At 53.7% G+C, this 25,544-nt stretch overlaps 2 protein-coding genes across 3 annotated transcripts in view; one reads left to right on the forward strand and one right to left on the reverse strand.

Moving 5' to 3' along the window:
- Positions 1-16,856, forward strand: part of ARHGAP9 (Rho GTPase activating protein 9) — a 31,486-nt gene extending 14,630 nt beyond the window's left edge. The window contains 15 exon segments of the mRNA XM_077329197.1: positions 1,294-1,464; positions 1,662-1,772; positions 3,028-3,089; positions 4,281-4,362; positions 4,548-4,643; positions 4,828-4,926; positions 6,726-6,837; positions 7,586-7,696; positions 8,090-8,133; positions 8,135-8,189; positions 8,348-8,425; positions 9,472-9,525; positions 10,133-10,267; positions 11,618-11,723; positions 13,794-16,856. Of these exon segments, the coding sequence (XP_077185312.1) occupies positions 1,294-1,464; positions 1,662-1,772; positions 3,028-3,089; positions 4,281-4,362; positions 4,548-4,643; positions 4,828-4,926; positions 6,726-6,837; positions 7,586-7,696; positions 8,090-8,133; positions 8,135-8,189; positions 8,348-8,425; positions 9,472-9,525; positions 10,133-10,267; positions 11,618-11,723; positions 13,794-13,980 (1,503 nt within the window). The 3' untranslated portion in view covers positions 13,981-16,856.
- A 172-nt stretch (positions 16,857-17,028) lies between these two features.
- Positions 17,029-25,544, reverse strand: part of GLI1 (GLI family zinc finger 1) — a 153,790-nt gene continuing 145,274 nt past the window's right edge. The window contains exons 11-12 of one of the 2 annotated variants that reach the window (XM_077329195.1): positions 23,697-23,970; positions 17,029-22,466 (exon numbers count right to left, since the gene is read on the reverse strand). In XM_077329195.1, the coding sequence (XP_077185310.1) occupies positions 20,383-22,466; positions 23,697-23,970 (2,358 nt within the window). In that variant the 3' untranslated portion in view covers positions 17,029-20,382. The remainder of the gene's footprint in view (positions 22,467-23,696; positions 23,971-25,544) is intronic. The other variant, XM_077329196.1, reaches the window with a different exon arrangement.

A 25,544-nucleotide genomic window follows, 5' to 3' on the forward strand; every position in this document is an offset into this window, starting at 1 on the left:
CTTCCCCCTAAAACTTACATTTCAAAAGATGTGTTAGTCTTAAGGCGCCAAAGGGCTCTTCTCTTGCTCATATCTCGATACAAGCTTGCCTGCCACCTGGTGGCAGCATTGTGGTATTATAATGGGATGCTTTTCGTGACCTGGCTCTGTTCGTGGAGGAACGAATAGGGCGCTGGACTTGATTCCAAGATTCCTGGGTCCAAATCCTTACTCAGTCACAAAGTTCAGTGATTAACTGTGGGCCAATCACTGCAAGTCTTAACTTCTTCCCAGGGTCGTCTCAATGAGAAAGGGGAAAAGCCAGGTACATCAGTTGGTAAGATGAATCATGCAAATCATAGAATCATAGAGTTGGAAGGGGCCATACAGGCCACCTAGACCAAATCTGAGCAACAGTTTTTAAAAAAATGAATAGTTGCTTCAGCAATAAGGTTGGCGTATGTCCAATGCAAGCCTCTATACCACACGGAAACACTAAGCTGTCCTGTCCTGACCTTGGTCCATCAAGGTCAGCGTTTTCTACTCAGGCAGCTGCTCTCCAGGGACTCAGGCAGAGATCTTCCATATCACCTGCCTGGTCCTTTATAGCGGCAGATGCCGGGAATTGAACCTTGAACTGTCTGCCTGCAAAGCAGAGGCTGTATCACCGAGCCACAATCTGAATCTCTAGAAGGGCATCCTTTTGACCCTTCTGATCTTGCGTAAGAAACCTTTCTTGAGGAGGGGGTTCCCGGGGACTCCACCCCCCAGATCTTTGACTGAGGAGGCCGCTCGACCACTGAAGACTCCTGTTGACAGATGCCTGGCAGCGTTCCTCTCCTTTCCCAAACGACTGGCCCCCCAAAACCCATCGCTTCCTGGCACCTTACGCCACACTAAATGTTCGGGCTGCCCGCCAGGTGCCTGAGAAATTCTGCAATAATTACTCGAACGGACGAACAATGTGTCCCGGCAGAGGGGAAGGAGCGGGCCTGCCAGCTAATCTCTCGAGCCCGTCCTTTCTCTCCTCCACTGCCACGTGCCCCCTGCCAGAGCCTGAAGGCTTGGTGCGTGCCAGTGAGGGTCAGGGCAGGAAATGGTGAAGGGGGCGGCCCAGAAACGGAGGAAAGCCATATCGGTCAGAGAAGGCTGAGTGGTGGAAGCCAAGGACTGGAATAGTGTGGGAGCCCCCCCCCCCATGGATTAAGACTGCAGGGGTTGTGTAAACTGGGGAGAGGAGGAAGGTAAGCTGTTCTTTCCGGCTTACCCACTAGTATATTTGCGCAATTCTGTTTTTTCCTCTCTCCCTCCCAGAGCTTGGGACGGTCCGAGGGACACCACCTCTCACCCTCAGCAGACCCTGCCCTGGATGAAGCACCAGGCAGGGAGAAAGACAGAGGGAACGGTGAGCCGGCCAGTTGTCAGGGTCTGCGGAAGCTGAGCCACGCCATGTCCATGGTGCTGCCGGAGACCCGGGGGCCCAAGGTAAGTCCAGAGGGTTGGGCGATCACAGGGTCGGGGTGTCCTTCCAGCAAGGGGCAAGGGAGGGAGGGAAGGATGGCTTTCACAGAAGACAGAGGGCAGGTCTGGAACAAGAAGAGGGGGAAGGTGGCAGCAGCCACAAAGAAGCTGGATGTGCCAAGCTTTGGGGTACATCGCTATCTTTCTTGGCCACCTCCTAGGGAAGTCATCGCCGGAACCTTTCCCAGCACAGCTACGCGGCCTGGGTGGTGGATTACCCCTTGTCGGGGGCCACCAACGGCTCCGCATCTAACTTCCCGGAGCTGATGCACGTGAGTAGCGGCCCCCTTCTCACGCCTACCCCACTGCAGTGCCAGCCTGCTGCATTGCAAAGCACCCAAAGCACTCTGGGTTGACGATGCCAAACCAGCCCAAATCCCCTCCTTTGGTGGGGCTGGGATCTCCCCACCCCTTCCGTCTGAAGCATGCTCATTAGGACAGGAGACAAAGAGCAAGCTTAGGGAGCGGATGGGGGAAAGGGTTAGGGTTAGGGGGTGGCTCTGGAGGGTTAATGAAGCCAAAGGGGCTCTGTGTGTGTGTGTGTGTGTGTGTGTGTGTGTGTGTGTGTGTGTGTGTGTGTGTGGTGAAGAGTTGAGAAGAAGACTGTTGGTGTAGGGAGGGAGAACCCTCTGCACCACTTTTCTCCTTGGATCTACTCCCCTGCCAGCAGGAGCTCATGGGAATTGTAGTTCATGGAGATATGGAGAGCCACATTTTGGCCACCCCTGAATGTATAGCATCTTCCTCAATTTCCCCATCTCCCTTTGAGGGCCTTCTGACTATGAGACAAACTGGACTTGTGGCTGTGAAATCCCCACAAGGAGCGGAGTGGTTGTTGGTTATATTGTTCCCCGGCATCATGGACGACTGACTATAAATCAAGTTGGGGGATCTAACCCATGTCACACTGTGTCTGGTTTACGTGCCACGTTTCCCGCAGTCCCTCTCCAGGTCTGTGCCATCAGATGTATGTTCCCAGTTCTATGCCAGAAACGCACATAGACCTGATTCATGTCAGGGCCACAGAAGGGGCTTATCCTGACCTGAAATGGTCCCAGGAGGCTGGTATTCACCCCAATAGGGGAATTATCCTGCTTGTAGGCCATCAGTTTGCAGGGTACTCTGCCTCCCCAAGGCCATTTGCAAAATGCAGCATGCGGAAGAGGCCGAAGCCCTTTCTGGTCTCACAACAAGGTCCCCGTGCAAATTGGGGCTGAGAACTGAGAACCTGGGAACTGAGATGCCCACACAAACTGGAAAAAGGAATGTGTGTGTAGATAAACCCCCCAAAGCTGATCTACCCCGTCATCTGTTTTCTGGCTCCTTCCCTCCCTCCCCCTCCCCAAAGCCAACCTTCTACCTTTCCGGTGGGTGAGTCACTCTTGGGAATGAGCTTTGCAAGGGAGCTTTGGCAATCAAGCTTTTGCGGGTGATCAAGGTCTCCGTGGAGCAAGAGTTCGAGGAACGCCAAGAGAGGCCGGAGGACTGACTCACAGCCCCTGTGGATTTTCTTTTTCTTGGCAACAGATGGTGGAGAAAGCTGGACACCTGAACAAGACCAAGATCGCTGAAGGCGGGCGGAAACTCAGGTACCCGGCTCGGAGAGGGGCGTCTGTGTCACCAGCCGCTGTGACAGAAGCCAGGATGCTTTCGGTTCTCGGGCCTTCCGCACTAACCTGGCCGGCTCTCTGATTCTGGCTGCCACCGCATTTCACAGCTGAGGGGGTTTTGACAAGCAATGTCCTGGCCGTGAATGGACAAAAGCCCTAGGAAGGGGGCATTGGCGGATAATGAGGCCTTTCTCAGTTGCCCTCACAGGACAGGAGAGGGCCAGACAGGCAGCAAAGAAATCAAGGGGAGCGGAGGCTGGGCCCTGTTCGCATGAGAAGGAGGCTTGGTGGGGGGAGAGGAAGACGTTTGGGGGAAGGGGGAGTTAGGGTGGATCCAATAGCCTGTTGTGCAAGGCAGAGGAAACAGGGTATATGGATGCATTTAGAATCCTAAAGTTGGAAGGGGCCAGACAGGTCATCTAGTCCCACCCCCTGCTCAACGCAGGATCAGCCCAAAGCATCCAGGAGAAGTCTCTGTCCAGCCACTGCTTAGAATCATGGAATCATAGAGTTGGGAGGGGCCAGACTGGCCATCTAGTCCCACCCCCTGCTCAATGCAGGATCAGCCCGAAGCATCCAGGAGAAGTCTCTGTCCAGCTACTGCTTAGAATCATGGAATCATAGAGTTGGGAGGGGCCAGACTGGCCATCTAGTCTAACCCCCTGCTCAATGCAGGATCAGCCCAAAGCGTCCAGGAGAAGTATCTGTCCAGCCACTGCTTAGAATCATAGAACCATAGAGTTGGAAGGGGCCAGACAGGCCATCTAGTCCTATCCCCTACTCAATGCAGGACCAGCCTATAGCATCCAGGAGAAGTCTCTGTCCAGCTGCTGCTTAAAATCATGGAATCATAGAGTTGGGAGGGGCCAGACAGGCCATTTAGTCCCAGCCCCTGTTCAATGCAGGATCAGTCCAAAGCATCCAGGAGAAGGATCTGTCTAACCACTGCTTGAAGACAGCCAGTAAGGGGGAGCTCACAACCTCCTTAGGAAGCCCGTTCTACTGCTGAACTGCTCTGACTGAAATTTTCCCCCTCATATCTAGCCGATATTGTTCCCGATGTAGTTTAGCAAACACCTCGTGTTTGATCAGTTCAGGGTGGGCCTTCAGGCACACCTTGCTTTCTGTGCCATCCTGAATTCTCCGCCTGCTTTTCTTACCACCCTCCAGAAAGTGCTGGACATCCTCATGGCTGGTGCTGGCAGGGAACAGCCTGATGTTCTACAAGGACCCCAAAGTTGCAGCCGAATGGGTGAGCGGAGCAGGCGGGTGGCGTGATTTGGTCGATGGAAGAAAGGGATGGAAGCATTGATTGCTCATGGCACCAAAGAGGAACCATTGTTCTCCCTCCCTGCTGGCTGCTGGGGCACAGCAAGCTTGACATGGGATCTGGCCAGCTTAAAATAAACATTCTTCTTCCCCCTTACTCCCCTGCAGACTCCAGCCAGTAGCCGACCGGAAAGCAGTGTGGACCTGCGCGGTGCCCGCATCGAGTGGGCCAAGGACCTGTCCAGCAAGCGGAACGTCATCCACGTAAGAACATGAATGCTCCGGGCATGCCTCAGCCTAGGGCACGCGAGGGCCAGGAGTCAGATGGCTGATAAGAACCTTTCCCCCATCACAGATTGATTTATTCCTTCCACAGGCCGCCACAAAGTCCTCTTTTAGTGGCTCCGTGTTGGGCTTTTGGCGACTCCTTTTTCCCTTGTATCTCTAGTTCCGCACGGTGACTGGCAACGAATATCTCTTGCAATCGGACAGTGAAGTTATCAGCCAAGACTGGTATCAAGCTATCAAGGGAGTCATCCGTAGGCTGGTGAGCAGAGGCTGCTGGAGGGAGGGAGCTGTCAAGAATCTGTCTTACTCTGACCTGGGTGGGCGGATCCTTAAGTCTCAACTAAGCATTATGTGTCCTGACCTGGATAGCCCAGGGTAGCCTGATCTCGACATGTCTCAGAAGCTAAGCAGGGTTGGCCCTGGTTAGAGTTTGGATGGGAGACCACCAAGGAACATAAGGGGCGGAGACAGGCAATGGCAAGTCACCTCTGAATATCTCTTGTCCTGAAAACCTACAAGGTCACCATGATGGCAAAAAACCATTATGTGCGACCCCAGTTATGATATCTGTATTCTGAATGTGACACGTGGAACCAGAATGGTTGTCAGTTCAATCCCCAGTATCTCCAGTGGAGAGGATTTCTGCCTGAGGACCCCGAGAGCTTTGGCCAGTCAGAGTAGATAGTACTCAGCTTGATTAACCAAGGGTCTGGCTTGGTAAAAGGTAGTGTCTTCATCAAAGGGAGTGGCCGTGGCTGGGGGGGGGGCATCTGCTTTGTAGGGAGATGGTCCTGGCATCCCCAGCTCAAAGGATCAAGCAGTAGGTGATACACAATTTCAGCCTGAGATTCTGGAGAGGTGCTGCTGGTCAGAGAAGCTGGTACAGACCTTGACAAATCACCACAGCCTTTCTCAAAATTTTTATCATTGAGAAACCCCTGAAATATCCTTTAGGCCAGGGGTAGTCAAACTGCGGCCTTCCAGATGTCCATGAACTACAATTCCCAGGAGCCCCCTGCCAGCATTTGCTGGCAGGGGGCTCCTGGGAATTGTAGTTCATGGACATCTGGAGGGCCGCAGTTTGACTACCCCTGCTTTAGGCTTTGAGAAATCCCAGAAGTGGCGTGATTGTGCAGAATAGGGTTGGGAAGCAGAGCTGTGTACATGCCTACCTGGGGCCTCTCCACTTCCCACCCGCTCCAGGCCCATCATTGGTCATTTGGGGGGGGGGGCAGTTTGACATGACCATATATGGCAGCCTTTCTCAATCTTTTTACCCTTGAGAAACCCCTGGAACATTCTTCAGGCTTCAAAAAACCCCAGAAGTGGAGCAATCGTGCAGAATTTGGTTGGAAAGCAGAGCTGTGGACACACCCACCTAGGGCCCCTCCCCTTCCCATCCCCTCCAGGTTCCTCATTGGCTATTTTGGGAGGGGGGGGAGGGTCAACACAACCATATATGGTCATATCACCTGATAAATGTTTAACAAATTTAAAAAATATATAAAAATAATAATTAGTTCTCACCCATTTGAAAACCCTTCAAGGGCTGCCAAGAAACCCCCGGGTTTCATGAAACCTTGGTTAATAAAGCCTGGACCAACGGTTGGACTTGGTAGACAGTGTAGTCTGGCTTATGGGTCAAGGAAGGACGAATGAGAATGCAAGTATTTGGCCAGCTGGTGCCATCTTAACCAAGGACTCTGGACCACAGAAAGGCACGTTGTGCAGTCAGAATACAAGACGAGTATGGAATACGATATTAGGAATACGAAACTGAGCCTGTTTGCCAGCGGGAAGTGTTGTCCTGTCACAGCTCACTTACGGTGGCCCTTTAGGGACTGCAAGGTGAGAGATAAACCAGAGGGAGTTGCCCTCACTTGCCTCTGCTTAGCAACTTCTTCAGGGGTCTCCTGTTGGAATCTTAGCCAAGTTGGCCCTGCTTCACTTCTGAAACCTGACCCAGCCTGGGCTGTCCGGGTCAGAGCTGTGTTTCCAAGAGCCCCCTTTTGGCCACGCCTCTTCCCAGTCTCAGCCTGCCTCCCTTTTCCTCTCCAGGACGAGGAGAATCCTCTGGACGAGCCCCTCCTGTACCCCCTCTGCCGGGCAGGCAGCGCAGACCTGGTGGATCTCAGCTACGATGAAGAGGAGGAACCGGGATGCCAAAAGAGTGAGGCCTCAGCAGCTATATACGGACACAGGGTAAAGGGTTGCGTGCTCCAGCACACTTTGGCCACTTTGGCAAATACCGAAGCCTGAGGCGGAGGGGAAGGTAGCAGTGCCGGATGGCACGTCGCTACCGGTGCTGTCCCTCCCCTCTGTGCCGCGGTGCTGGCCACCTTGGGCTCTGGTGCTCACTGAAGCGGCCAGAACATGCAACCCTAAGAGAGGGCCAGCGTGTGGGTTAAGAGTGGTGGACTCTGATGTGGAGAACCAAGTTTGATTCCCCAGTCCTCTACGTGCAGCCAGCTGGGTGACCCTGGGCCAGTCACAGTACACAGTACTCTCAGTGGAACAGGCTTCCTCGGGAGGTGGTGGTTCTTCATCTTTGGAGATTTTAAAACAGAGGCTAGATCTGTCAGAGAGGCTGATTCTGTGAAGGTTCAAGGGGGTGGCAGGTGACAGTGGATGAGCGACTGGGATGGGAGCGTCCTGCACAGTGCAGGGGGTTGGACTAGATGACCCAGGAGGTCCCTTCCAACTCTACGATTCTATGATTCTCTAGTTGTTCTCGCTCCACCTGCCTCACAGGGTGTCTGTTGTGGGAAGGGAGAGGGGATTTGTAAGCTGTGTTGGGACTCTTTCGGGTAGTGACAAGGAGGGTATAAATAAGCAGCTCTTCTTCTTCTTCTTCTTCTTCTTCTTCTTCTTCTTCTTCTTCTTCTTCTTCTTCTTCTTCTTCTTCTTCTTCTTCTTAGCACCTTCGAGTCCTGACAGAGTCTACAAAAAACGAGTCAAGAGCAAGCTGAAGCGGTTCATTGCTAAACGCCCCCCCCTGCGGAGTTTGCAGGAAAAGGGACTCATCCGAGGTGAGTTTCCAAGACCTTCGGCTTCTGGCAGCAACAAGCAGAGGTTCTGTGCAGATGATGAATTTTCTGGGATGGTCGTAAGCATGCTGCCGTTGCCCGGGGCTCATGCACAGAGCCTGTTGTGTGTCGACGGGGCAACCCCATGTGACTGAATGCACCGAGTGAACCCCTGGAAAAGTCAAAATGTGATCCCAAAAAGGCCCTGACCCTGGTTGCGGCCGGTTTAATTTCCTTAGGGCCGGAGATTTTAATCAGATTTTGGTGTTATATATTAAAAATTAATTAGGTCCCACCCATTTGGGATCCCCTTCTAGAGCCATCAAGAAACCTCAGGGTCTCACGAAACCTTGGCTGAGAAAGCTCCTCCTAAGCCTTTGTCCTTTGTGTCCTCAGACCAGGTCTTTGGCTGCCGCCTGGAAGCCCTGTGCCACCGGGAAGGGGGGCACCGTGCCACGCTTTGTTCAGCAGTGTGTGGAGGCTGTCGAACAGAGAGGTAACTGAGCGTAGCAAGTCTTTGAACACGGCCGAAGGAACCTTTTACCTAAAGCCCTGTTCGGGCTGCTGTGTTTCCCCCAGCCCTGGCAGTACACCCCGGTGTGCATCCTACCAATCAGCAAAGATCCGTAGACTTCCTCTCGTCCTCCCTTCCAGGTCTGGACGTGGACGGTATCTACCGAGTCAGTGGGAACCTGGCCATCATTCAGAAGCTGAGATTCATCGTTGATCGTGGTGAGTGTTTTTACCGTGACGTCTGGGGCAGGTGGGTGGGTAAGAGTAAGCAGGGAAGGAAGATGAAGGCGAAGGAGGTAGCGAGCCTCCAAGCCAGTTTTTCCCAACCTTTTTACTGTTGATAAACCCCTGAAACGTTCCTTAGGCTTCAAAGAAACGCCAGAAGTGATGTCAGCAGGCCACACCTCCTGGCCACTCCCCCAGAAGTCACATGTCACCAGAAGTGGCAACACTCAGGCACTCCCACTGAATGTGACATCACGCTCACCATCCATGCCAAAAACAACGCAGTGGCCACTGGGCTGGGAACAGGGCTGGGACAGGCACCCGCTGCTCCGTCACCCCTGCTGTCCCCACCAATGCAGTAGTTAAAATGAGTGTATTTGTCTTTTTGGACTGCCCTGAATGATAAGCCTCAGCCAGCAAGGATTTTCACTATTGCAGCTCCTCCCCTTTCCTGCTTTTACAAGCCCATCATTGGCTAAGGTAAAGGTAAAGGTATCCCCTGTGCAAGCACCAAGTCGTGTCTGACCCTTGGGGTGACGCCCTCTAGCATTTTCATGGCAGACTCAATACGGGTTTTTTTGCCAGTGCCTTCCCCAGTCATGACCGTTTACCCCCCAGCAAGCTGGGTACTCATTTTACCGACCTCGGAAGCATGGAAGGCTGAGTCGACCTTGAGCCGGCTGCTGGGATCGAACTCCCAGCCTCATGGGCAGAGCTTTCAGACTGCATGCCTGCTGCCTTACCACTCTGCGCCACAAGAGGCTCATCATTGGCTATTCCCACCTAATCGGTGAAACCCTTTCGGGGTGTGGGTGGAAGGCACTTACTGTCTAGTGACCATGCTGCCCAATCACCAGGCTGTTTTGTTAAAAAAAAAAAAATGAACCAGCGTTTGATTGGCTGATACTTATGCATGTCAGGCAAGTTCTGAAGCCCGGATTCCACTGTACGGGAAGGACCCACCATGTCCAGTGTGAAAAGGCAACATCTGTCTTCTCTTTACCCCCATGGCTCTCTGTAACTATTGCGTTGCCTTGCAGAGCGAGCAGTGACATCAGACGGCCGCTATGTTTTTCCGGAGCAGCGTAGCCAAGGTAACGTTGGGTGCTTCTGGGTCCCTTGGTATGTGTGTGTGTGTGTGGGTGTGTGCTAGATCCTGGCAGCTACACTGGTCCCTTAGAGCAAGTGAGACTGTCCAGATCATCTATCTGTCGCTATTGGAGCAACTAGTCTTTCCACCAAGCTATTGGTTGGGGCCAAGAACTTAACAGCCTCTATGGCCTTCCCCTACAAAACACGCCCAGAGAGAGATATCTAATCTGGAGACTTCTGGGCAGTAATGAATCTGGAGGCTGCTGTTATGTAGATGTTGTTCTATGGTTACTTATGTTTTTGTTACTTTTTATACTATTAATGTTGATATTTATTTATTGTGTTGGTTTTAATCCATTGTGGATTCTTAATTGCCCCTGAGCCATTCTGGGAGGGCAGTACAGAATTTTTTTATGAGTCCTGGCACGTTCAATCCCATTCTCCACGAGCAGCAAGCAAAGATGGAACCAGAGGGTGATGATAGCTACTATCCAGTGTGTTAATCTGGGGTCCGATCTGTTCTGTAGAGTGCGAGTGCTGAGCTCGGGGGCCTGCTCTGACCCCTCGGGAACCTCTGCCCACACTGACTCTGCTGTTTCCCCCCACCAGAGGACAAGTTGCGCCTTTCCGACCCCCAGTGGGACGACGTGCACGTGATCACTGGGGCCCTCAAGCTGTTCTTCCGGGAGCTGCCTGAACCTCTTCTACCGTACAGCCTTTATGACGAATTCATAGATGTTGCCAGTAAGTGCCTTTCCTGTTCCTTTTCCGCTGTCACAACTAGTTGTGCCGTGTGGTGTTGAAGATTCTTTTCTTCAGTATCAGAGTTTAGCTTTCATATTCCCTGTAGGAGGAGAATGAGTTCCCCCAAACCCTCTTGACACCTTTACAGACACTACTAAATTCAAGTGCAGAACAGGGCCCGGAATAGGAGAGGGGCTACAGAGTATCTGCTTGGTATGCAGAAGGACCCAGGATAATTTCTGGAGTCTCCAGTTAAAGCAGCCGTTCTCAACTTCTTTGCCAATGAGAAACCCCTGAAACTGCAGAAGTAGCACAGCCCTGCATGATACAGTTGGGAAACATAGTTATGTATACACCTGCCTGAGGCCCCTTCCCTTCTCACCCCCTCCAGGCCCATGACTGGCAATTTTGGGAGGGGGGGGGAGGGTCAGTATGATCATGTATAGTCATATCACCCAATAAAATTAATTCACTCCCACCCATTTGGAAAGCCCTTCCAGAGCCCTCAAGAAACCCCTGGTTGAGAAAGCCTAACTTAAAGAATCTCAGATAGCAGGTACTTGGGAAAGATCTTTATCACGGACACCACACGGGATGGGATGGACAAGTGATCTGATTCGGTATAAGGCAGCCCGGTTTGAAAGCTCTCTCCCCAGTACCATTTGCACCATTTTCTGATGTCCATTTTTGATACTAAAAATATCCTCTCAATATGTGTGAAACAGCCCCCGGGGTGGAGAGTGTTCTGGCTGTCCAAGTGCACCTACAGCTCCCACTCTCCCTCCCTGGACGCTAGCCACTTTGCTCTCAGACGCTGCAGGAGCCAGTGAAAGAGAAACACAGAGAGCCCTGCCAAACCACTAACTAGCCCTGATTACCTGTTATGACTCCTGCTGCCAGGGAGAGAGAAAGAGAGAGAGAGAGAGAGAGAGAGAGAGAGATCTGCGCCTGCCAGTGTCCCCTGGGTCCTAGTGCCCATTGCATTCCTGGTTGCAATGGGCTTTCTTGCTAGTATTTAATATATTTTTAATACTTTTGTTTCCCTCAACCTCTTCGGTTCTCATTTGTTTTTCTGGCTTGGTGTTTTTGTTCTCCTTTCTTTTCTGTTGCTGGAAGACCGTGGGAGACCAAGACATCCTCCACCTGTTGCCTCACAGCCCCTGGCATTCACTGTCTGAACATGGAAGCTCCACTTACCCATCCGCCCCCATGAATTCGGCTAATCCCCTCCAAAAGCCGTCTAAGCGAGGGGCATCGCTGCATCCCGTGTATTCCAATCTAAAGTGCTTTATTTGAGGGGAGAAGCCCACTGCAACTGAAGAATGGCCTGTTGCATTTTTCCCTATGCAGAGTTGTCAGACCCCGAGGAGAAAGTATCCAAGCTGGCGGGGCTGGTCCAGAGCCTCCCCGAAGCCAACCGGGACACCCTCCATTATTTACTGGCACATCTCCGCAAGTAAGGGATCAATCCGACCACCCCCCTGCTCCCTGCTTTCCTTCCTGTTGCTGGCCCATGCTAAGTTTGATGCTAATCTTACAGCTGGCCCGTATCCCTCTGATGAGTGTGTTTCCAGCAGTCAATAGTTTTGCTATTGTGTTTGCTTGGCAAGCCTGTTCTGAGTTCAGCAACAACTGAAAATGGTAGCATTTGGCACCTGCACGACACCCGTTCAACTCTGCAGTCCTGAAAGGTCAAAACATAGATCTCTAGGCTGTAAGGTAAAGGTAAAGGTCTCCCCTGTGCAAGCACCGAGTCATGTCTGACCCTTGGGGTGGCGCCCTCCAGCGTTTTCATGGCAGACTCAATACGGGGTGGTTTGCCAGTGCCTTCCCCAGTCATTACCGTTTACTCCCCAGCAAGCTGGGTACTCATTTTACCGACCTCGGAAGGATGGAAGGCTGAGTCAACCTTGAGCCGGCTGCTGGGATTGAACTCCCAGCCTCATGGGCAAAGCTTTCAGACTGCATTTCTGCTGCCTTACCACTCTGCGCCACAAGAGGCTCAAGGCTATAGGTAGAAGGAAATAAGACTTTGTGGTGCAGTTATTAAGAGTGGTGGCTTCTAATCTGGTGAGCTGGGTTCAGTTCCCTGCTCTTCCACGTGCAGCCTGCTGGGTGACCTTGGTCTAGTCACAGTCCTGTTAGAGCTTTTCTATCAGAGCTCTCTCAGCCCCACCTCCCTCGCAGAGTGTCTGTTGCAGAGCAAGAAAGGGAAGGAGATTGTAAGCCGCTTTGAGACTCCCTCAGGCAGTGAAAAGTGGGGTATAAAACCCAACTTATTAATTGTGATGGGCAGAGATAAATCCAGGAATGGTTTTAAGCATGCGCAGAGTGCATCCTCAGGGGTCCCCAGCCCTTAAAAATTATGTATTTAGGTATTCCTAGCCCATTCTCCTCTCCCCTTGTTCTCCCTGCTTCCCTTTTATCCTTACAATAACAACCCTGGGAGGCTACTGAGGTGAGAGTAGCTGACTGGCCCAAGGTCACTGAGTAAATGGCTGACCCTCAGCTAGGATTCCAAGTGCCCAGCCTGACACTCTGGCCACTACACCACCCTGGCCGAATAGGCTTGCATAATCAGGGATGGAACTTGCAGAGAAGGTGCATCCCTTGCTTCCTTCTCCCTCCCTCCCCTCCTCCTCCCTCCCTCCCATCTGTGTCAGCCTACCTCCTTCTCTGCTTCTCCCCTTCTGACTCTCCCCCTTCCTCCCCTCCCCTCCCCTCATCTGACCACTGCCCCCCTCTCCTCCCATCCCTTCTCTGCCCCTCCTCATCTGTCAACCTACCCCCCTCAATTCCTCCCCCCTTTCTCCCCTCCCCTTATTTGACAACCTAACCCCCTTTCTCTTTTGTCCGCCCACCCCTTTACCATCAATCTCCTCCTGTCCTCCTCCGTCACATACCTCACATACCTCGGCCCTCTCTGGCTCTCTCCCCCCTCCTTCTCTGACAATCCCGCCCTCTTCCTCCACTACTCCCCCTACTTGCTAATATTCCCCCCAGCAGTCTTTCTCCCCCTTCCCTTCCCAGCCATGGCAGCTACAATGTCAGGACATTGTTCTGCACCCAGAGTGGATTCCTTCTCACTGAGCCAGGCCTCCAGGCCTCCAGGCCTCCAGGCCTGACCATAGCAACGATGGAATCTGGGAGCCTCCCAGCTCCTGTTGCTGCTGTGGCCAGACCCAGAGAGCCTCTTGGACACAGGAAAGCCTGCAATCAAGCCCAGAAAGCCGCTTGGATGGCAGTGATGCCAGCAGCTTCAGAGACAAAGTCCATTTCTGCACACAAAGAAAACCCTCCCGCCCCCAGGGTAATTCTTTAAAAGTGTCCCATTTTCTGTAAATCGGGTTGGAGGTCCCCTAAGTTTGATGGAAATTCTGTTCAATGTCAGCGTGGCCCTATTCTGTGGACTTAGATATCCGCAGATGGGGGCCATGTGAGATACGTAGATAGCTGTAGTTGTGTCAAGGGAAGGTTGGCAAAGGGAGACGTTTCTATCCCCCTCTGTCCTACCGCCTTCCTGCAGAGTGATGGAGCACTCGGACGTCAACCGGATGACCACGCAGAACATTGGCATCGTCTTTGGGCCGACGCTGATGCGACATGAAGGGGACCCGGCCAGCCTGGTGGAGGGCATGGTGTACCAGAACCAAGTGGTGGAGCTCCTCCTGACTGAATTCCCTGGCATCTTCACGGCCTCAGGCACCGAATGACCCGGCCAGTACCCGCCTCTGTCACTGACGATGGTATCCTAAAGGTATTCTGGATCGCAGATACGATCCTCATGGAATGAGCATTGACTCCACCGGGCTCCATGCGTTTGCTAATGGCCGTGCTCAGCACCAGCGGCTCCTGCAGGAGGTGGGAGGTGGCTTTAGGCCACCCACAGAGTCATCTTTCAGGAGCTATAGGCTGGGTCAAAAGCAGAGTTCCCCAAGATACCTTTGTCAGCACTCCCCAGCAGTGTTTCAGCTCCCTCAAGTGTAGCTAAAGCAAGACAGGAGGTGCAAGGGGGTGGGGCCAAGCCCTGTCCAGTCCCTCGGAGGCGGAGTCTGCTGCTGAGCGGCACTGTGGAAGTGGGGGCCTGCCCCTGGATCCCTGTTCACCCACCACCCTTGTTAGGAAGTTCCCCAAAGCTTCCAGCTCACAGGATAATGCTGTCCGAAGGCACTTGAGGCTCATAACTGATAGTTCACCTGGGAACAAGTTGGGAGCCCATTTGTTCTCCATTCACAGGGAGCTGTCCTGGTTTGCCTAGAGGCTGTTTTTACTCTCCAGGGGTGACCAGGATGTTTGCAAGCTCGCTGTTCCTTAGGGCAGCTCACCAAAAGCCGCTCCTCCTGGGCCAGGGCTCCATAAGAATGGGGAGCAAAGAGGGTGTCCAGCAGACTTTGCTCTCATCCCGATGCTGGCAGGGGCTCATGGGAATTGCAGTCCATGGGCATCTGGAGAGCCACCGTTTGGCCACCGCTGGCTTAGAAGGCCGTTGTTTCTTTACAGCACTGTAGTGCCAGGATTTTCTCAGGAGCCCTGGCCTTTCAGGAGAGGTTTAAGCAGAAACTGGCTGCTCTACACTCAATAACCATTTTCCAGCTTTGGTGCCTTCCATAGCTCCTAGTTGACCATTTGCGCACTGGGAACTTCACTGCCCCAGCTCCCGTACAGGAGCACAAATCGGGGGCGGATGAGGTGCACCAGGCCGAATGCTCCCCCATGTGGGTGCAGGAAGAGGTGGGGCAACCTGCCACGACTTAAACTCCAGCCTGCAGCACAACATGAAACCTCCAGTGCATAAATGGTTGTTCTGTGGTCTCCAACAGCTAGCTCATGAGTTATTGGTAGCTTGTATGCCTTCTAGGAAACCCAGGAAAAGAGGGCCAGAAAAGATATGCTTTGTGCTTTTTTCCCCTTCAGCTTTTATTTTACATGATTTTTCTCTTTGCTGCCGAGCAGGTAGCTTCATTTCTGGTGCTCTTCCTACTCTGCTGCTGGGACACAACAAAATGTGGGGGTTAGGGAAGTTGCTCAGGTTTCCCTTCTGCCCCATTACTCAGTAGTAGCAGTCAGAAGAAGAAGAGCTTCTAATGCAGCAGACCCTCCCCCCCCCCCGAGGGAGCTGGCTGGATGAGTCTGCAGACAGACTTGGTTGGCTGGGGGTGTCTTTGCTTCCCCGCAGTGGCTGGAGCCCTCCCCCTGACCCAACACAGACAGGCAGCTTAGTCCAGTGCTGCCCAAACTGCTTGAAACAGGAGCTCTCACCCTAACCTGTGCAACTCCCTCGCCAGCAAAAAACACGAGGCTCTTCACATCAACGAACGGCAAACAGTTTTCATGTTTGGTATTAATAAATCTGTGGCATTATCAAGTGAGCAGCAGTACTTATGGGCATTTTGTGCATTCTGCAGAGGGCAAACCCAGCCGTGCCAGAGAGCTCCCCTCCCCTCCGGAGTCTCCAGCTTTCCCTGTTCATCTTCCCCCCAGCCCCTGGCCTCCTAACCCACTTTTGGGTCCCAGTGCCCCAGTTGGAGAATCCTAAGAAGAAACCAAAGGAAGAGCGGTGAAGCCAATGAAGACTTAGAAACACAGAGCTGGGAGGGGCCTTGAGGGTCATCTAGTCCAGCCTCTTGCTTAGTGCAAGGTATTCTCAGCAGCCTCTCTCCGTGACCTCGGGTCTGTGCCCAGGGGAAGATAGAAGAGCCTCCAGGATCCCTGGGCCATTCTGGCCTGGAGGAATATTCTTTCCTGACCCCAAGGTGACAATCCTGCATTACCTAAGGCAGGGGTAGTCAACCTGTGGTTCTCCAGATGTCCATGGACTACAATTCCCATGAGCCCCCTTGTCAGTGTTTGCTGGCAGGGGCTCATGGGAATTGTAGTCCATGGACATCTGGAGGACCACAGGTTGACGACCCCTGACCTAGGGCATGTGAGAAAGGACAAGAGCTCATCCCTTCCTGCCCTCTTCCTCACGCTCTGCTGAAATCCCCAGAGTCAGCCTTGCTTGTTAAAACCCTCTAAGGAGGAGGGCCCACTGTCTGCCAAGGAAGCCTGTTCCACTGAGGGACTTTTTCGACTGTTCTTCCTAATGCTTAACTGACTAGCTTCAGAGGTGGCAATTTGGGGCCTCAAGGATGCTGGCTGCCATCCCTGGAAACAAGGAAATGCCTGGAGAAAAGGTCCTTTTCCTTAGGCCTGCTAACCGTGTCCATAGACTCCCTCCCCCATGAATGACTTTTTGCAGTTCAATTACACATCCCTGGATGGGGCGAGGGGCTATGGCTCAGCTGAAAAGCCTCTGCCTGACACACAGAAGGTCCCAGTTTCAATCCCTGGCATCTCCAGTTAAAAGGACCTGGCAGTCGTGGATATGAAAAGCCTCTACCTGAAACCCTGCAGAGCTACTGCCGGTCTGAGTAGACAATGCTGACGTTGATAGGCCAAGATTTGGGAAGCTTTGTGCAGATCCCCAGACTCAAGTAGGTTTTGAACCAGGAAGTGAAGTCTTTGGGGACAACATCTGATCGTCTCCTAAAGGACTTCATATTAAAGCAATGGGAATGAGTCTCCCCGCCCCCCCCCCCCCGGGCATTGAATTGCAACATAAGAATGGGTACTTTTTGGGGGTAGGAGGGGAAGCTACAGGGATGGACCAGAGGGCCTCCAGGTACCGAACCTTCATGATACAACTTTCTCGTAATCGATATTAAAGTGACAGTTGAAGCACACCTTTTTTCTTGAGGAAATACTTTTTAATTATTTTATATTGGTATTTTTGTCCCTAAAAAAATGACAGAGAGGGAGAAAAGAAATGGGGGGAAAAAGATTTACAGGTAAAAAATACTCGCGCACATATATACTATATACAGACCGTCAAAATACACGCCGCCATGATATGCCTAGAAAAATGTAGTGTTCGTCTCCCCCCCACACTCCCTTTTGATTTAGTACCTTCTTCCCATAGGTGGAAAAAAGTCATTTGGTGGGGCCAGGAATCCGTTTGGCTTTCAGACTAAAATATATAAAAAGAACAAACGATGCAAAAGAAGGCGGCGGCAGGGAGTGGGAGACATTCTTTGGTTTCTCAGATTGAATTGAAGTTTTTCTTTGAAAGAGAGAGGCCTGCCCTTTTGCTAGAAGGCTTGGAGGAAGGGTGTCAAAGGAAGCACCCCGGAAGGGAAGGGGGAGTCTCCCTGTCTCTCGGGCCCCCTGTTCACACACGATCAGTACAGGGAGGGTTTGGAGGCGGAGGTCTGTTCAAAGAATGACCTTGGAGTCTCTTTTGACAAATGGGGGTCAATACAAGTTTGGGTCCTATACTTTTTTCCAGCTTCTGGAAGTTGATTTCCCCCCACTTAGGGTTGCCTAGCTTCAAGGGGGTGGCTGGAATTATCCCACTGCCACAATTGATTTCCAGGTGACGGAGATCAGTTCCCCTAGAGAAAATGGCCACTGACAAAGGCACTGTACCCTGCTTTGGCCCCTCTCCTCTCCAAACCCTGGCGCCCTCAGGCTCCACCTGCCCCAAAGTTGCCAGGTAGATCCCAAATCGCCAACCCAGAGCTGGCAACCCTACCCCCATGGTGTTCCTAGGGATTCAGCCCCCTGCCCCCGGATAGAATTTCAGGATGCACAGAAGGCAGGCTGGAAGGAACGGGAACGCTGCTCCTTCTGTTGATGTGAGGTAGACGCCAAGCCGAAGACCCCCAAATGTAAGGCATTTAAATGTTACACAGACATCGGCTGTGGCTTTAAAGAGAGCCAAGAGCGGGATGGTGCAGGTGTGGCTGCTTCTGGTTGGGGTGTGTTTTTATTTTTGTCATCCCCGACAGCTTGGGTGGACAGGAGACCGCTAAGCTCCAACTGGAGAGCTCTGACAGGCCAGATCTGTTTGGAAAACTCACCTCCCGGCGCCGCCCTCTTCTATGCTCCGCATAGGATCTTGTGATTTGGTTTTGGACCTGGCAAAAGCTGGTCCCTGAGTTGTTTCAGTGCTGTGTCCTGAGAAGGGTGGAGGGGCTGGACTCCGAGCACATGCTTTGCATGCGCAGGGGTCCCAGATTCTTTCCCAGGGTCTTCACTTAAGCAGGTCTTAGGTAAAGTGCTGCGGGGAAGCCCAAGACCCGGAAGAGCTATCTTAAAAATATATATACATACATACATACTTATACGTATTGCTGTGCAGTTAGCCCACACAGCTTCTCCCACCAAAGTGCCATCAAGAGCCCGAGAGAAGCACCCGTCTGTCTTTGCTTCGGCTCCTGGGCAGCCTGGTCCTCCAGGGAGGAAGAGCCGTCACGGAGGGCTGGAACGCGCGACCTGGAGGCCGTCCATCCACTTCCTCCACAGCACCTTCATCCACCCTCCCATTGGCTTTCTGGCATGCCAGGAGCCCTGACCATTATAGCGGGTGTGTGGCTGGGGCGTGCAGGAGGAGGAGAATTCTGTGACATGGCCCAGTGGGGGGACACAGGTGGGGGGTCCTCCTGGCTTCCTGCAACATCAGGAGCCTTCAAGGCACGTGAACATTTGGGCTTGCACCCTGCCCCCCTCCTTTCCCCCATGTTATGGGGTTCCAAAGGACGGATCTGGTTTCCGGACCGTGTGTAGCAGTTGGACACGACACGCATGTTCCCTTCCACTCCCGTGTGTTGGGTGCCTGATTCTCGTTGGAATCGTGGCCCTGAGCAGGGGGTGGGACTAGATGGCCTGTCTGGCCCCTTCCAACTCTATGACTCTATTATTCTAAGCAGTGGCTGGACAGATGCTTATCCTGGATGCTTTGGGCTGATCCTGCGTTGAGCAGGGGGTTGGACTAGATGGCCTGTCTGGCCCTTTCCAACTCTTTGATTCTGTGATTCTGTGGCAAGGGGTCCCCGCACCGCTTTTCCGACCAGTCTGGTGAGGGTGGGTGTTTTTTTTAATGGCTATTTGGCTTATTGGGGACTCCCCTTGGTTTCTCCAGCACCTCAAACTGTGCCTTCGTGGGACCCTGAAAAAGTGTGAAGTGGTGCTTAAGTGCAATTTGACCACATGCCAAAATCTTGCTGGTGCAGCATGGGGACGTTGGAGAAGTATTTTTGGGACGGTTGAATGGAGGGAAACCTTACGCATGTATCTGCTAATACAAGGCACTGAGGTCTGAGACTGGCTTTTTCTCGTCCATCTTTCGTGCTCAATGGCTGTAACTAGAAGGGGGAACAATGAAAAGAGCCCAAGTCTGACGCAGACACCTGGGACCTGTATGTGAATCTTACCGACTGATTTCTCTAGGGTGGGATGCTAAAGGTGGGGATGAGCCAAGGGGCTTTTTTTTTTTTGCTGTGTTTTGATGGACAGATTTCTAGTCCTACCAGCCTGCCCTGCCTCTCCGGAGCACAAGAGACAAGGCCAACTCTAACCACACTCCCAAGAGCCCATCTGCCCTTCCTGGGGATCTTGCAGGAAGACTCCGCAAGCAGGAGTTGAGACCCCTGCCAGCTGAACCCCCATGCCTCTCAGCGTACAGAGTCCAGGCAGGGACAGCCGTCGGCCTAAAAAGAACTTCCCTGCAGAGGGTGGAGAAAAACACGTCTGTGGTCGAAAGGGCCCAAGCCAAGCTGCCAGGTCAAAAGATTCCCCGGAATTGGATGCGCCGTAGGGGCCAAAGCTGCCCTCAAACTGTGGGACGGCCCTCTGACGGGCAGCGGATTCTGAGGAAGAGGCACTTTGGAAAGAGGGTGCTGGTTTCAGTGCAGCTGTTTGTGTAGGTGGGTGGAGTGATCAGTGGAACAGGGGAGCTCCTGAGTTAGCTCTACCAGCTGAGAGGGGGCCTGAAGGAGCCCACTGCCTTTCCTACCAATGATCCTTCATCCGTCACTGTCTACCCAGCCCCCTCCCCAAAGGCCGACACCCGTTCAAGAGGTAGGAAGAGGCAGGGCAGATGCAGTCTGGCACCGAGAGCTACCCTGGAAGTGACCAGCTGGGTTTTCTTTCTCCGCAGAGACAGCCCCCCCACCCGGTTCCCAACCATAGGTTATAAAGTCCAGCCCGGAAAGGGCTACCTTGGTTACTTCTCGCACCAGTCTGGTTTGAGTTAGAAGGAAATCCCTGCAATTGCGGCCGCGGGGCCATCCCCACTAGGACAGGGTGTTCAGGAACTGGTTCTCCCCTGCCAGGGAGTTCAGCATGGAGCTCATGTCCCCCACGGCCATGTTGGCCGGGGCGCCAGGTGGGGAACTGGGGCTGATGACGTCCGCTTCATCCAAGATGGCCGTGAAGTCCAAGTGGGTGTTCTCCAAGTCCAGGGTGTCCAGGCTGTTGGACACCTGTTCCTCTGGCAGGTACGAGAAAGAGTCTGACTTCAGGGCGTCCAGCCCAGGGGGATAGGGCCCGCCCGGGTCCTCGGCCACGCAGCTGGAAGGGGGAGGGTGCCCGTGGTGGGCGCCCATCAGCTTGTGCCCGGCGGCTTTGCCCATTGGCAGGTGCAGCTGTCTGGAATAACATGACTCCTCCGGGCCGTGGAGAGGGGGCAGGCGCATGACCCGGCGGGGGCTGGCGTCGCTGGAGAGTTCATAGGAGGGGCTCCCTTGGTAGGTCAGGCTGCTCTGCCGGCTCAGGGGCTTGGGTCCACCGGGCGGGTGCGGGACCATCCCCGGGTTGTAACACTGGCTGTTGGGGCCGGAAAGTGCTTTGTTATCCATTGCTTGTGGGGGCCTGGCTGGGTAGTTGGGGTACTTGGGGATGGCGTGCAGCTGGTGCTGCTGGCACTGCCCGCCCTCCATGCCATCCGTGCCCATGAGGACATCGCCGCCTGGCTGCGCCTCGCCCCACATCAGCGCCTGCTGGGACTGTACGTAGCTCCGCACCATCATCTCCTTCACTTGCAGCATCGGGGTCTGGGATTTCCGGCCGGGGGCTTGCATCTGGGCAAAGCAAGGACCCTGCTGGCCCTCTGGCACGTACTCACCGCCTCCGCACATGGCGGGCGCCTGGCCGTACGGCAGCTGCTTCATCCCTTGGCACGAGGCGAGGGCCGGTGCGGCCGCCTGGAACTGCTGCTCGGCCTTGATGTGCGCCTGGCCAAACTGGAACGTCCCCTGCTGGCCTGCGCCGCCAGGCTCCGTGCCCAGGTGCTTGGCGTCGGGGACCGGGTACTGGGTAGAGTGGCACTGCCCCATGCCCGGGGGAGGCGGCGGATTCATCCCCGCACTGTTGTTCTCCCACTGCCGGGCTGCGTGGAAGACTGGGTTCATCTGGCAGGGAGGGCGGGCGTAGTCCGGCGGCTCGAAGCTCCCCTCTAGCTGCCCGTGGCCGCCGGGGCTGATCTGCAAGTCGGCCATGGCCCTGGGGGTGCCCCTGTGGGCCACGTCGCCCGGGAGCTCCATGCTCACGGCTTGGCACGGGTAGTTTTGTTCCGGGTAGGCGAGGTAGGGCTCGATCTCCAGCAGGTCCGGCTCTCCGGACAGGCCGCTGCCCTCCATGGCCGCGCTCTCCAGGAAGACGTTTTCGCTGATGCTCGGGGGCCGCGACGAGAAGAGGTGGCGCGGCAGGTTGGCCTCCGGGCCCCCGATAGCCGGCCCGCCTCCCCTGCCCATGCCGGCAGGGCCCACGTTGGTGAGGCTTTTGAACCGCTGCACTCTGGGAATGGGGTGCCCCTCCCCCACGGTCTGAGCGGGATCGCTGGCCCGGCGGGTGCTGTGATTCGGCGCCAGGTTGGGGTGGAGGATGCCCGTGCTGTAGCTGGGGTACTCGTTGGCACTGTGCCTCCTCATGAAAGGAGGGGGGCCGGAGCCCGAGTAATCCCCAACGAAGCCGGCCTGACAAGCCCTTTCCATGTTGGGCAGAGGGGTCGGAGGCGGCCCGCCTGTTGCGGCTGCGTACTTGGCCTTGAGACGGTACTGCTGGGCTGGCGTTAGGTTCCCCAGCCCTGGAAGCCCCCCGCAGTGGCTGGCGTCGCTGGAGCGCCTGGAGGCGTCCGGGGAGGCAGGGTCATATCCGTCAGGGGGGCCTAGCCCGTTCGGGGCGCCCCCTCCTGGCAGGTATGGAGACACCATGGAGGAACGGCGGCTGACGGTGTAGGCCGAACTGACAGTGCTGGTGGTGCTGCTGCGGCGTTCCCCCGGCACAGGCAAGGAGGGCAGGTCACCGGAGGACAGCTCCATGATGCGTCGATGCGAGACGGCGGAGGGTGGCCCACAGAGGCCCGAAATCTCTCGGGGGCCTGTGAAGAAGCAGAATGAAATTGACTAACAGGCTGAGGCAACACTTTTCCAAGGAGGGGGGGAGTTGACCCAGTCTGGAGTGAGTGGGTGCTTGTAGCCTTCTGGTGAGGAGTGTTTTTACCTGGGATTTTGTCTGGCCTGTTACCCACTGGCAGTCTTCAAGCAAAGGTTGGATACACACTTTTCTTGGATGCTTTAGGATGCTTTGGGCTGATCCTGCGTTGAGCAGGGGGTTGGACTAGATGGCCTGTATGGCCCCTTCCAACTCTATGATTCTATGATTCTATGCTTCATTGAGCAAGGTCTCTTTGCCTGGGGCTGGTTGTAGCACCCTGTGTTATTGGTGCTGGGAGGTGGGTACTATGATACTGTGAATGGTAAGGCTCCTCCTAGGAAGAGCTGAAGTGCAAGTGTCAAAGGGTTCATGGCTCGTGGCTCTTATCTCAGAGATCCTGCCTGGTGGCCCTGCATCACTCAGGAGACCTCTACATCACTAACTAGTTATAACTAGTTTTAAAGGAAGGAAGCCTGCAGAGGAGTTGAGGCTCTCTAGTTTTCTGCAGAGGGTGCCACATGTATGATTAGCTACTGGGTGGAAATCATGAGCATGTGCTCCCTGCACGGAACTCGTGGCTTTCAGAAAGCAGGTTCATTCCCTGAAGACTACGGCTGGCGACCTGGGGAAGCGGAGGCAGAGAGGGACGTTTGGGGAAGAGATCCTCAGGAAGTTGACGGAACAGATGCACTCCTGTGTTTGACAGCCCTTCTGCTGTTGTGCAGAGTGAGAGTCCTGTGGTGGTAGGGCAGGGGTAGTCAAACTGCGGCCCTCCAGATGTCCATGGACTACAATTCCCAGGAGCCCCTGCCAGCATTCGCTGGCAGGGGCTCGTGGGAATTGTAGTCCATGGACATCTGGAGAGCCGCAGTTTGACTAGCCCTGTTGTAGGGTGTCAGTCTGAGGAGGGCGATGTGATCCCTTAGAAGGGACCCCTTCCTTGGGCAATGAGTCAATATCCTCTTGTACCAAGGACACCCCAGGGTGGGGGTGGGGGGAGGTGGGCTTCTATGGCAATCCGGGGGATTCAGACCTGAATCTCCCACATCCTGGCCCAGTCCTATAACCACTCCCCTACACCTGGACTCAGAATCCAGGCAGAAACATGGACAAGCGGATTGCTACATTCCTGCTGTCTGGCTTTTGCGCTTCCGCCCGGCCTCGCCCCCCCTACCTGCTCCGGAGATGGAAGGCAGCTTGACTCCCTTCCCCAGCAAGGGCTTGCGCATCTGCTTCAGCTTGTCGATGCGCAGGTTCTCCAGCTTGCGCAAGGCCGACAGCCCCGAGGTCCCCATGGGCTCCGAGGGCTCCTCCAGCGCTGACAAGTCCTCCAGGCTGCCGCCTGCGTTGGCGTTCATCTCCACACCGCTGTCGTTGTTGTTGGCGCTGCCCAAGGGAGAGCGTTCACTGCTGCAGGACGACTGGCCTCCGGGGCTGGGCTGCGGTTTCTGGGTGGGTGGGTGGGTGGGGGGCAGAGCACACACACAGGCGTGGTTACAGGGATTGTGGCTGGAGACTTACAGTGGGGTCCTCCCATTGATTCCCTCTTATTGCTTAAGCTGCACCGGGGGAGAGGCACCCAAAGGTAGGTTAACCAACGAAACTTTTAGCCAGCCAACTCAGCCTTTCTCTACTTTTTTACCCTTAAGAAACCCCTGAAACAATCTTGAGGCTTTTGAGAAACGACAGAGGTGGTGCAATCGTGCGGAATCTGGTTGGGAAGCATCGTTGTGGACGTGCCCACCCGGGGCCCCTCCCCAACCCCTCATCACTGGCCATTGGGAGGGGCAAGTCAACATGACCATATTTGGTCATATTACCCAATAAGAGTTTAACAATTTTAAAAAATATATATAAAAATAATCGAGTCCCACCCATTCAGGAAACCCAGGGCTACCAAGTAACCCCAGGGTTTCATGAAACTCTGGTTGAGAAACCCTGGGCTAACAGAAGGGGCCAGTTGCAACGGGTGAGGATAAATTTTAGGGAGAAATGCAACCAATTATGTCTTGGCCACATCGGGGAACTCTTTCCACATCTACCAACCTGCCCAGGAATACAGTTTGCTGCAGTCAACAGGGTTGCCAGCTCCAGCTAGGGAGATTTCTGGAGACACAGGGATGATGCACCACTAGAGCATCACATAAACTTTGGGTAAATTGGCCTGTTACTTTAACAATCTGTGATGTGCCCCCCCAATTTAGCTTTTGCCTTGAAAAGCAGTGAAACTCCTTGCCCCTCCCCCACTTATTATTGAGCAACAGGCTAAGTTTAAAAAAACTGAACTGTTTTGATTTAAATCGTATTTTTGAAAAAAATTAAATCACATTTTAAAGGAAAGCTCCAGCGGTAGCGGGTTTCTCTTTTCAAAGAGGCCTGTAGAGTTTCAGCACTAGTGATACGGTTCAGATTTGTATTTTTAACAGGTTGACTGCTTTGTCCATTTCTTCACCAAAATCAGCATCTTCAGGTGCAGACCCAAATTGCCCCCTCACTTGCCCTGCAGTAAAGGAATCCCCAGAACATTGGGGTCTAACAGAGTCTAATTCAGGGCTGCCCAATGTGGAAATGCAGGCAATTGGGTTTTCCCCATTTTGAGTTGTTTTGGCACACAACAGATAATGCAATTTCAATGCACTTTAGAAGTAGATTTGCCTGTTCCACACAGGACAATCCAACTACCAAAGCACATTGAAAGTGCATTATCTAATGTGTGCAGAATGGGCCCTTGTTGCCATTCTCCCTCACCCTTAACTTCCCGCCTCCCTCCATTCCAAAAAAACCTGCCTTCAAAAAAGAAGAGGGGTAATAGCGTTACAACACTGTTTCTGTTTTTTGGGGGGAAGCAGTCTTGCACAGCAGGGATATAATGTTATAACTCAGTTTTGTTTTGTTTTTAAATTACATTGAGGACACTTTGGGGGGAAGAGGGGGAGGTGATCAATGGCATTGAATGGTGGGATTAAGGGGCCCAATGAAAACTAAGCTGCAGGCAGGAACCCTTTTGCAAAAATCACATTGT

This window comes from Paroedura picta, chromosome 3, assembly GCF_049243985.1.
Source record: "Paroedura picta isolate Pp20150507F chromosome 3, Ppicta_v3.0, whole genome shotgun sequence".
In the NCBI taxonomy this organism is placed as follows: Eukaryota; Metazoa; Chordata; class Lepidosauria; order Squamata; family Gekkonidae; genus Paroedura; species Paroedura picta.